This window comes from Amphiprion ocellaris, chromosome 9 (genome assembly GCF_022539595.1).
Source record: "Amphiprion ocellaris isolate individual 3 ecotype Okinawa chromosome 9, ASM2253959v1, whole genome shotgun sequence".
In the NCBI taxonomy this organism is placed as follows: domain Eukaryota; kingdom Metazoa; phylum Chordata; class Actinopteri; family Pomacentridae; genus Amphiprion; species Amphiprion ocellaris.
Window position 1 is genome coordinate 10,431,247 of NC_072774.1, and position 12,216 is coordinate 10,443,462.

The 12,216-nt window shown below is 36.6% G+C and overlaps 1 protein-coding gene across 3 annotated transcripts in view; it reads left to right on the plus strand.

Moving 5' to 3' along the window:
- LOC111574009 (DEP domain-containing mTOR-interacting protein) overlaps nucleotides 1–11,515 on the plus strand; it is a 70,032-nt gene extending 58,517 nt beyond the window's left edge. Inside the window, exons 11-13 of one of the 3 annotated variants that reach the window (XR_008602723.1) lie at nucleotides 4,322–4,480; nucleotides 5,446–5,697; nucleotides 10,253–11,515. Coding sequence is in view for 1 of the 3 variants with exons in the window: in XM_023278385.3 (XP_023134153.2) it covers nucleotides 10,253–10,348 (96 nt within the window). In the remaining 2 variants the exon portion in view is untranslated. The remainder of the gene's footprint in view (nucleotides 1–4,321; nucleotides 4,481–5,445; nucleotides 5,698–10,252) is intronic. The other 2 variants (XR_008602722.1, XM_023278385.3) reach the window with 2 other exon arrangements.
- Nucleotides 11,516–12,216: the final 701 nt, after the last annotated feature.

Genomic DNA, 12,216 nt, shown 5'->3' on the forward strand with positions numbered 1-12,216 from the left:
AAGTTTCCATCCATAACTGTCGCTGCAAAGTTCTTCCAGTGCTGTACATCCAGGTTTTACGAAGGTGAAATTTGTCACATATCACCTTTATGCACACACAGCGAGACAGCTGAACAGATTTCTCTAATTCCTGAGGTCTATTAGTACAGTTATCGAAGGTTAAGACTCCCAAAATTCTAACTTTTGTGTGCTGGCAGAGTTCTGTGTGGACAGTATTTGCTTTAATGTTGAACACAGTGACAGTAACATCTCCTACACTCCACCTGATTCAGGCATCTGCAGTTATTTTTGCAGATATTTGTTGCGGTGACTTTAAACTCTTTATGAAGCATCACAGCGCGACCATATGGCGCAGAGCTAAATGACCCGAGGATCAACTCGACCACACGACTGATGCATTTATTCAACAGAGCCACAGCTGGGATGGACAGCGATGGCAGACAGAAGGAGGATGAACAGATTAGGAGTGAAGAGAAACAGAGGAAAAGAGGGAAGAAATAAAATAAAGGGGCGACAGATAACGAGGTGAACAAAGAGGAGGCCAGCGGTGTGGTTCATCTGCCGGGCAGGTCTTCAGGTCTGATGGCCTGTGAGTCCACGGAGAGCAGCTGTCACTCAAACACCCACCAGGGACTGCAGGGAATACCAAGTTACATCAAAAATTATTATCGTTCACCAAATCCACAGTTTCAAGCACATTTTAGCTGCTCAGTCTGGTAACCGAAAGTGATTCTCTTCACAAAAAGCTGCCTGGATAACACAGTTACTGTCAGTCATTTGCTATTGTTCGACCACAGCAGCAGCACGGTTGTTGGCACAGTTGTTATTTTCTAAAGAAATCTCCTGCATCTCTTTCCCAAACTCCTGCTTTCACACACAAACCTGCTAATGTGTTATTGTCTTTAAGCATCGAATAACCTCCAACCTTACATTTGTCTTGATCTGTACGGTCTTTATTGTACGTAAGTTTAAGTTCAGTGGTAGTGAAACCATTTGTTACAAAAAGAAAATATATTTAGGAGAAATTTCTGTCTGATTTAATATTTAAGACATTTTAATGAATTATATGTTTATGCTAATTATATGTATCTGACTACTACTTCAGCTGCTACTGCTTTAAATAGTACTGTTGCATTCTTTTTTTGCATGTTGCTGTAGATTTATACGTCATATTCGGTTACTTGACTTTTGAATTACATTGGTAGCATTAGTTTAGTTTTACATTTATTTTTGCACGGACAGCACATAATTCAAAGTAATTGCACCAGAATTAGTTAGCAGCTAATTTGCATCTGATGTCCCTGGACATATTGGATAGATAATGATAATAATGTATTATTGTATGTGCTATCACCATTTGTTGACAAGAACAAAACCTAGAACAACAAATACAACAACAACAACTAGAACAACAATTAGAACAAGTACAACTACAAAAAGAACTAGAACAATAACAAAAACAACAAGACCAAGAACAACAACTAGACCAAGAACAACTAGATCAAGAACAACTAGATCAAGAACAACTAGACCAAGAACAACTCAAACAAGAACAATTAGACCAAGAACAACTAGAACACAAGAACAACTAGACCAAGAACAACTAGACCAAGAACAATTCAAACAAGAACAATTAGACCAAGAACAACTAGAACAACAGCAACTCAGACAAGAACAAGTAGAACAAGAACAACTAGAATTAGAACAACAACTTGACCAAGAACAACTTGAACGAGAACAACAACTTGACAAAGAACAACTGGAACGAGAACAACAACCTGACCAAGAACAACTAGAACAAGAACAACTTGACCTAGAACAAGAACAATTCAAACAAGAGCAAGAACAGCTTCAACAAAAACAACTACAAAAAGAACAACTAGAACAAAAACAAGAACAACTACAATCAGAACAACAAGAACAAGTAGAAAAAGAAGTAGAACAATTAAAACAAGAACAACCAGACCAAGAACAGCTTGAACAAGAACAACTACAAAAACAAAAACTAGAACAATAACAAAAAGAACAACTCAAACAAGAACAACTAGAGCAAGAACAACTACAACAACAACTAGAACAAGAATAGCTAAAACAAGAACAATTAGAACAAGATGAACAAGAACAACAAGAAGGTCAAAATGGTTCCCCAAACTCCTCTCTGAAACGTGCTGGTTTGAACTCAAAATTCCTCGACAGTGGCAATAGTGAGGAGCTCCAAAAGGTTTCTCAAGGCTCTTCAACTTCTAAAAATGTATACATTACAACAAATCACAACCTCTATATGATGTTTTGCATGAACAGTGTTCATCATGCTCACAATCTTTAGCTTAGCACGTTAGCATGCCAGCACTACTGTTAGTGCTATCAAATGCAGTAATAGTAGTTGCGCTAGTTGCACAACTGAGGCTAATCAGATGGCCATTGATGCTGGGCATGGATATTTTGTAAATATTTCATTATGAAAAATTCAAAGAAATCCACAAAGTTATTACAACTGATCAGTCAACAATGAGTCAACAAAATGTAGAGTCATGTGAAAAAGTAAATTCAACCTATGAAAACTGTTTTGTTTTTTTGTTTTTTTGGACACATGCACACATTTAATCCTCTTTGTAACAGATAAAGGTTGTATACTTGAACAAAAACACATAGAAAATGGCTTTTAAGTCATTTGTTTTCAAAAAAAAATCACTACACAAGTTATTCTTCGACACCCTTGACCTCAGAAGCTAATACTGCCCCTCTTTAGCAGAAATAACTCCTTGTAGGCAATTTGCAAAACTGTCCACCACCCTTTGACATCAGGATGCTGAAATGTTTGACAACTTAAATACAAAATTCTTCCAGTTGCAAGATGTCTGAAGGTTTTCTTGCAAGTACTCCTTAACATGTCAGTGGGATTCAATATTTCCATAACTCTCTGTTTCTTATTTTTGAGACAGTCCTTTGCCAATGTGCTGAGGATCATTGTCCTCCATTTCTGAATTTCATCTTCTGCACAGATGCCTAAAATTATCTTCAAGCAGTGTTTGATACAATCCAGAATTCGTAGTTGAATCAGTGACTCAAAGCTCCCTGTAACTGAAGCAGTGAAACAACCACAAACCACAACATTTCAGTTGGTTTGGTCACAGTAACAGTAGATGTGTTCACTGTAGACCAAAGACATCTTTTCAGTAGAAGCACTGTTCCCTCTAAGCTGCGCGTGTGCGCAATTGCGCACTGCTGACATGCTCTCCGTGCACAGAAAATCTGCGCTGTGCACACACACACAAAAATTCCAACCTAAATTGTAAATAAAATAAACACGTAACAATTCATTCTGTGCTATTTTTCAATGTGAGTCAGTGAGTGACCGGTGACTGGCTGCTGCAGCCAATGATGCGATTCACATACGCATTTACCATAGACTGTATATAATGGTATTTACGCAGCTAATCAACGTCATTGACAGGCGTCCTCATGTGCAGCTACGTTGTTCTCATAGATATGAATCAGTAGACAGGACACGTCCCTTTGAGCTGCGTGCTACGGCGAGGCTAAGCTAGTGGGGGCAAAGTTTCAGTGCATTCCGTTGATGTAGACGGCGTAAAAACGGAAACAGCAACTATGCCGGCTCACTGTGCTGCATACAATTACACACTACGTCGTACGATTGAGACAAGGAAACTTGGAATTACTTTTCATAGGTAAGAATAGTTTTTGGCTCTTTTTTCATTATGAAATCTTGTTGAGAGCTTCCAGTCTATGAGAGCTAACTAGTTAGCCACTAGCAAAACGCTAAGGCGAGCTAGCAGCTTGACAACCAAATACCAGATGATTAATAGTAGCTGTAGTATAGCTGTACAAGCAGTAGTAGTAATACTAAAAGTACAAGCAGTAGTAGTATAAAATAGCTGTTAGAGTCATACAAGGAGTATCAGTATTTGTAATAATATTACAATTTGTAGTAGCAGTGCCAGTATCAGCAGCAGTAGTTAGTGTACTACTACCACTACTACTAGTAGTAGTCACATTGCTATTACTACCACCAATACTACCAATAGTAGTTATAATGCCTAACTCATATATATCCAGATTACCATCTATGTTCTTCCTCCAAACCCATTTTATGATTGGGATTACAGGCAATTCTTTAGGATTGCTCTCAAATAATTGAAATGTTACTAAACAAGGTTATACTTATCAAATTAAATAGCTCTGGTCTCCAGTATATTGGCGAATTCGGTTATTTGTACTTAATTTATTAGCATGATTTCTTTTTTAATATGTTGTGTACAGACTTAATTACTTCTCTGTCTACTTTTCTTACTCCATGTAGGTTTCCCAGAGACTATGGGTTGAGGAGGAATTGGAAGTTTGTCGGCTTAGACCTGGTGTCATTCCATCAGTGTTAAACTTCCCGGCTCATCTTTGAAGAGTATGTGCCAGAAAGACCACGACCAAGCAGCCTTGAGATCTTAGACAGCGTCTCCCTGAGGTGGGTGTCGATGGTGTTCACAGGTCTGTGGTAATCCCGTCAAAAAACAAAACAGAAAAAAATCTAGATTATAAATCAACATGTAACCAAAGCACTCTGTGTATAACGCCATAGTATAGGATGTAGTTCAGAAAATGTCAAAGTATAGTATACTTTAGTCAAGAATAACATAGTATGGCCTGTAGTTCATAGTACAGCATGTCGGCAAAAAAAAATCCATAGATTATTATGTGGTTCAAAAAGTGCAAAATGGTAGGATGCTGCCTAAAATTGTCATGTATGATATGTGGTTCAAAAAATGTCATAGTGCAATATATTGTTAAAATAGTATGTAATTCAAGAAAACATCAGAGTATAATACGTCATCTAAAAAATGCCATAGAATAATAATTTCATTGCACAAGTAAAAGTATAGTAAGTTTTAAAACTGTTCAAATTCTTATAATATGTTGCTAAAAAACAACAAAAAAAACTAAAACAAAAAAGGCCAGTAATATGTCAATTAAAAAAGCCTATAGTATAGTGTGCCGCCCAACAAACATCATAGTATAGCATGTCGCTCTAAAAACGTCACAGTATAGCCTTTAGTCCACAGCTGTCAGTAGGTGAGGAGCAACACAAAAACAGTCCAAACGCTGGTTTCCAGAGGGTTAGACGAGAATTTATTTGAAAGAGTAAGTTTACAACAACACAACATGTGAGGGGGTTAAAAACAAATGGGTGTTAGTAAAATAAAAATAAATAAACAGAACTAAAAGTGAACTTCATGTTGACATTGATGGGCATTCCAACCAGGAACAAAGTAAAAGATAGTAAATACGAAAAAAAAAAACTCTTCCTGTTCGCCTCTTAAAACCCAAAAACACACCGCAGTAGCACCCTAAACTAAAACTACCAATGGGTTCCCTGTTTTCCCTTTCCTATCTCCCCACACATCCATCAACCACTGGAACACATCTCCAAAGTTCTGCTGGACCAGCTCAGCTTCCCCTCAGAAGAAGTGCTGCCACCTGCCAGATGAAGGAGCCTTTTGAGAGGCAGCTGGCATCGTGATTGGACTGTACTTTGGTCTGTTCCAATCCAGCTTCAGCTCCAGAGACGGCAGGCGGGACGAGTCAACAGAGGCCTGGTGGACGAAGGCATGCAGCTGAGTACAATCCAGAAAACAACAGAGGAGGAGTGCAGCAGCCCAGAGCCAGAACAACCAGAGTAGCATGGTATGTCTCTTAGAAAACATCATAGTATAGCCTTTGGTATGAAAAAACGCCATCATATACATCGTATATTGTAGAAATAACAAGTCAAAGGAAAGAGACATCAACTGTAGAATTGTAGTAATTGTGGGCTGACTGATTTACTGATTATCAGTATTTTATTTTTTACTGATTTACGGTAATAAATACATTTAAAAATGGTGCTACTTTGGCTCTGAACCTTTATCTACCTGTGGTCGCTCTGTCTTCTGGAGTGATTTGATTGGTTATACGTCACGAATAAAACTCCTTTAACATCTGTAAACAAAACAAAAATGTATCAACAAAGTTTTCTGTTAGTTTGTGTTCTTCTAAGTTTAACTCCAAGATTTTAAATATTTTCATTTACTGCAAATGAATATCTACTCCAAATGTCTCAATAATAATCATTATCAGCCTTAAAAACCCACAAAACACCCCTCTATACTCGACCACACTTAGTACAGTCCGGTTCCCCCTTCTATAAATCTGCTTGGAATCTTCCACTTCCTGTTTGTCAAAGTGGCCTTCTACCTGGACAGGTTTTGTTGGAGCTCATGCAACAAACATTTTGGGTAACTGCACTTTAATATGGATGGATGACACTGAATTAGAGTCTGTTTTAATGAGACTGAGTTAAGATGTGTAGCTCTGTCATTAAATAGTAAATTATTTCTCAGAATTCACAGAGAAAAGTCTGAAATGTTTGCTAGGTTAGCGTCCCACATGTTCTTTGGCTCAGCTAAAGCTAACTCTCTCCAACTTCTGGATCTCTTGAGTTACTTGTTAAAATATCTTGCTGTAGGTGCTGAAGCTCAGAAAGTCTGAGATGTTTGTTCAGAATAAGCTCATTCTCAAGTCTTACCTAAACTGTCCTCTTTTGTTTGAACTTTCCCTAAACTTAGGAGTTAATGACAGAGCAGCACATCCAGACTCAGTCTCATTTATGTAGAGATTAAACTTCAGTGTTATTCATTGATGTTAAAGTGCAGTTTTTCAAATGTTTGTTGCACATGCTCCCGACCAAACCAGTCCAGGTGGAAGACGATGTGAAGAGAAAGCTCCAGAGGATGAATATCACACATTTACGTTGGAAATAAATGTCCTTTAATTAGACATTGTCATGCAAAAGTTGGATTTCCCTTCAATGATGTTCAAATCTTTGTTGAGTGTTTTGTTGATGTTGGTTTCTAAATGTTTTTTGACACTCGACCCCAAAGATTAAAACCTTCTACGGCTCACAAGCTGCAACAATTCACACATTATCAACTATCTTTCTGACTAAGATAAAAAGTGAAAAACTGTCTGATTCTTGCATCATGAATGTAAATCTTTTTGGTTTTTATGACAGTAAACTGAATATATTTGGGCTTGACATTTTATAAACCAAAACAAGAAATGAATTACTGGAGAAAACAGATTAATGGACAAAGAAAATGTGTTTTCTAACATATATGGCTGAATTACTCCAACATTACAAGATACATACAATTTTAATTCAATTTTATTTATATAACGTCAATTACAGGTCAAATTGTCTCAAGATGCTTTATTTCTATATTTTTTTGTCATATTTAAAATATGACAAAGTAAGGAATTTAAACCTCTTGATTAATCCAATTTATTATTTAGTTTTTAAGAGACTAATTGAAAATTCAAACTTTCTCCACTAAAACTAATAAACATGAGGTCAAATAGAAGGAACAGTTTTAAATACTGCAGTCTCACGATGACAAGAATAAAGTTTGTCAACAAAAACAAAATCTGCTGGTGGATTCCATTAAAATCCTAATAAACGATAAAAAAGTGTGATACTAAAGGTTTGTGGTGCTAAAAATGTCAAAGTAAAGATATCAAGTTGAACATCTGGATGGAGGTTGATAAAAGTTGACCTCCCTTCATTTCTCTGGAGCGACTCCATGTATTTTATGGATGGTGGTTAAAGACGTGCTCTTCTAGTCATCTTCCTTCTAGTCGCTGTAAAAAGTCAGTCCATCCTGGCCGACTTCAACACCTCTTCATGACAACTTGTTCTGCCTCCGACCTGGTGGAAACTCCAGAAACTCGGGAAAACCCGTGGAGACTCGAAGAACTCGTGGAGACTCGAAAAACTCGTCGGGCGGGGGAAGGTGTGGTGGGCGGTGGGGGGAGGTGGGGGAGTAGAGGGGGGAGGCCGCCACCTACCTCCCCGCCTACTCTCCGCCCCGACTCCACCCAGACTCCGCCTTGGCTCCGCCCATGTGGTCACTGCAGGAATTACAATGTCAAAGGGACGACGAATTTATTTCTTTTCATCTGATCTGTAGCTCAGTGAGTTAAGGATTTGCCTATGGAGCTGCAGGTCGCTGGTTCAAGACCAGACACTTCTTAAATTTTCTCAAAATCCTGACAAAGACAAAGAAAGAAAAGGCCCAGTGGCGGGTCTTGAACCTGCGACCCTCCGCTCTGTAGTCTCTCCTCTTATCCCCCTGAGCTACTCACTCAGATACAAATTCTTCTGGTTTTTGCGCATTTATCATCTATTTTTTGTCGTTTTCGACTTTTTTTTTAACTCGAGTCTTGACTCGACCGTTTTTCTCAGGAGGTTGGACTTCAGCCTTTGTGCTGGAGGGTGGAACCCTCAGTTCCAAGACTTTCCAAAGCCTCCAGACCTCCCGAGTCCTCAGGACCTGAGCTTTCACACAGTCTGAGGGCTGAAATTTTCTAAGTCCCACAGTAGTTCTCTGTTAGTCTGAACCTTCAGACAGTCCAAGGACTGATATCTTCTAAGTTCCTGAGTAGTTCTCTGTTAGTTTGAACCTTCAGACAGTCCAAGAACTGAAATCCTCTAAGTTCCTGAGTAGTTCTCTGTTAGTTTGAACCTTCAGACAGTCCAAGGACTGAAATCCTCTAAGTTCCTGAGTAGTTCTCTGTTAGTTTGAACCTTTAGACAGTCCAAGGACTGAAATCTTAAAAGTTTCTCAGTACTTCTCTGTTAGTTTGAACCTTCAGACAGTCTGAGGACTGAAGTTTTAAAAGTTTCTCAGTGCTTCTCTGTTAGTTTGAACTTTCTGGTTAACAGAAGCCTTAAAACTTGTGACCATGAGTCTTAATTTCACATTTAGACCATCCATCTGAGTTCTTCTCAGACCTTCACCTGTGTTTTTTTTAGAAATCCTCAACAAACTTTGATTCTTTTCACTGAACAGTAAATTTTGTGGAGATCAGAAGGTAACATTAGTTTGATCGATGCCTTCAACCTCTAGTAGACTTTATCTGGAAATCAGTTTCTGAAATGAGTTCTTAGTAAATCTGTCCACAATCAAACCAAGAACATAGAAAGAGGAAATGTTTGAAGAAACAACTTGTTTTCATTTCAGACTAGAAAACACTTTAAGGCTTTTATCTGTTTTTGCTCTTTTGATCATTTTATTGTTTTTTCTGTTTAATTTGATCTTCTAAAGTTTAACTGGTGCCCTTTCAAAGGTTTTATCTTTAGTTTGATTCTTCTTAAATGTTTAGTTTTGCTCTTTTCTCACCTTTTATTCTGTTCTAATGTCTGATCTGATTTTGAAATGTTTTGTCTTTTTAATGTTTGTTTTTTAAATGTTTTATCAGCTTGTTTGAAAAATTTCCTTTTCTTTCCCAATGTTTAATTTTTTGATTAAATCTTTAAGGTTTTTCTTTTTAAATGTTTTACCACCTTTTAATGTCTAATTTTCTTTTTTAATGCTTCATTGTATTTTCTGTTTAATTCCTATTTAAAGTTTTATTGTCTTTAAGATTTAATTTTCTAATTAAACATTTAATTTATTAATTAAATGTTTTGACTTTTAAACGTTTAATAATCTAATGTTTTATATTTTTCTAAATGTGCAATATTCTTGTTTAATTGTATTTTTTAAATGTTTAATTATCTAAAATATTACATCTTTAATGTTTAATATTTTTGTTTAAAAATTTTTGCTTAATTTCATAATTACATGCTTTGTATCTTGTTTAATTATCTATATATACATACATATAAATATTTTGTCTAATATAATTGTATTTAATGTTTAATTTTCTTTTTAAAAGTTTTATTATATTAAATGTTTTTTTCCTTTGATTTAATTGCTTTTTTACTGTAGTTTATTTCTTTAATCTTTTTTTCTGTCAAGATTTTAACCCCAACCTTAAAAATGAAACAATCCCTTAAATCACAATGAAAATACTTCTGTTGTCACAATCATGAGTTAGTCAATTATTCAGTTTATCAATTCAGCTTTATTTGTTTAGCACCTTTCACACAGATTACAAAACTAAACAAGCAAAGAGAAAAACCTACGCTAAAACTATGATTAATACTAAAAAATAAATAAAATAAAATAAAAATTTAACATGGTAATAAAATATGTGTCCAGGGGAGGGAGGGAGTTTATTGAAGTCTTCTTGGGCTCACATGGGAAATCATTTAAAATATAAACTTGATATTCAGTGTAAGGAAACTGCAGAGCGACAGAAGAACCAACAATATCTCCTGTTTTCTCCTTTAATGAGTCGCCTTTTCTTGTGCTTTCAGACCAAAGAACTACAGACTCTTCACAACCTGCTCAAACTCTTGGTACAGGACCTCACCACACGGATCAAGAAGGTTTCCATCTCATTTCTACTCTGAAGATCACCTTCTCCTGCTCAAACTGCTGACAAATGTTTCTGCTGCTCTAAAGTCTGGTCTCCAGAACTTCCTAAAAACTCTCAAAGTCTCTTCTGCTGCAGGTTGCTTTGTAGAGCTGTTCCAGAAAACCTCACTAAACCACATGGAGGGGCCTCAAGATAGTCGTCCAAATGAAACCATACAAAAACCAAACTAGCACAACCCAAATGCTAAAGTCTCCTGCAGCCTACCAGAGAACCTCTGAGAACAGAGAATCAGGACAGGAACTCTTACCTTCTGGACAACCAACGCTGGTTCTCAAACAAGAATACAGAATGTGTCTGACTAAAAACCTCTGAAGACTCACTACAGCCAAGCTAAAGACACAACTCAGCTGTACCAAATCCACTAATCACTGCACACATTTGCACCATGTGCTAACTGTGGCTAAAGAACCACCTTTACCAAGACAACTATCCAGTACAAAGCCCTAAAACACACCAAGAAACACATTAAAGTCTATTTTACTGCTGGAAGCTGCAAGCCAACGCCTAAAGAACAAATTAAAGCAACGGAGCCAAACCCAGTTCTGTGGTGAAGAGAAACAGAGGAAATGTTTGTGTGCAGCTAAATAAAGCAGGGAGACACTGAGCTGCTCAGGTGTTCCTGATAACACCAAGCAGCCACCTGGACAGCCAATAGGAACACAGCTTACTGGAAGTCCAGAGGGCTGGGTTAGTGAAGGAAATTTAGTTTAAAGTTGAAGCAGAAAGTTAACAAAGAAAGTTGAAAACCACCTTCTGATCCCTGAAATCTCTGAGTTTTCACACAAAGAACGCCTGAACATGTCAAACTGGTTCCATAGTAGAACCATCATTGTAAAAACGTCATAGTATGGTGTGTTGCTCAAAAAACATTAGGACCTGGCTGTCAGGGGACAAACATGTAAGAAACATGAGAACAGAGAGAATCCAACCAGCAGGTCACAGTTTATCATCCCCCAGTCATCTCCTGAAGTCCATATGGTGAGAGACATCAGTATCTGGTTGTTAATTTACCAGAGGATGCTTATAATCATGCTGATGTGGTCTGTACTCTACAGTATTTTAGTGACTCAATAAATGCCTAAGTTGTTTTTTTAAATGCTTTTTAGTTTTTAATAAACATTTAACAGCCTATATGTAATCAATAAATGGCCTTTGCCTATCTTAACCCTCGTGTCGTCCTGCGGGTCAAATTGACCCATTTTAAAGTTTGAAAATGTGAAAAAAAATATTTTCACAGTGAATCTTCTGATGTCCACATTTTCAACATTTCTGGGAAATTTTTTGAACATTTTTTGGTGGAGAAAAAGAAATGTTAAAAATGTTACTTAAGAACATTCACAAAAAAATCTACCAAAATCCAGTGAATATTAGAAGTTTTACTGATATATATGTAATCATTTTAGATATTTTTAGGATTTTTTTGGAAAATTTTTACTCATTTTTTGAAAATATTTACAAGAATTTTCTTGCCAAATGTGGGGGATTTTTTAAATAAAACTTTTAAGGAATTATTGTAATTTTCATCCTGAAGGTTTTGCAAATTTTCTGAAATTTGGGGAAACTTTTTTGTTGAAGTTTTGGATTTTTTTCAGACAAGGAAACTATATATTTTTGGCGCCTGTAAATGAAGACAACAGGAGGGTTAAGAAAAATTCACTCAGAACTCTGATATGTTAACAGTACTAAATAAATCAATAAAATACATGCATACACACATAAATAAGTTAATACATTAACTGTGTTAAGATAAGATTTAGATTTTTTAAAAAAAGTTTATGTTTTTGCAGAATCCAGTATTGCTCACTGGTTGGTCATTACATTTTATTAGTTTGATTTCACTGT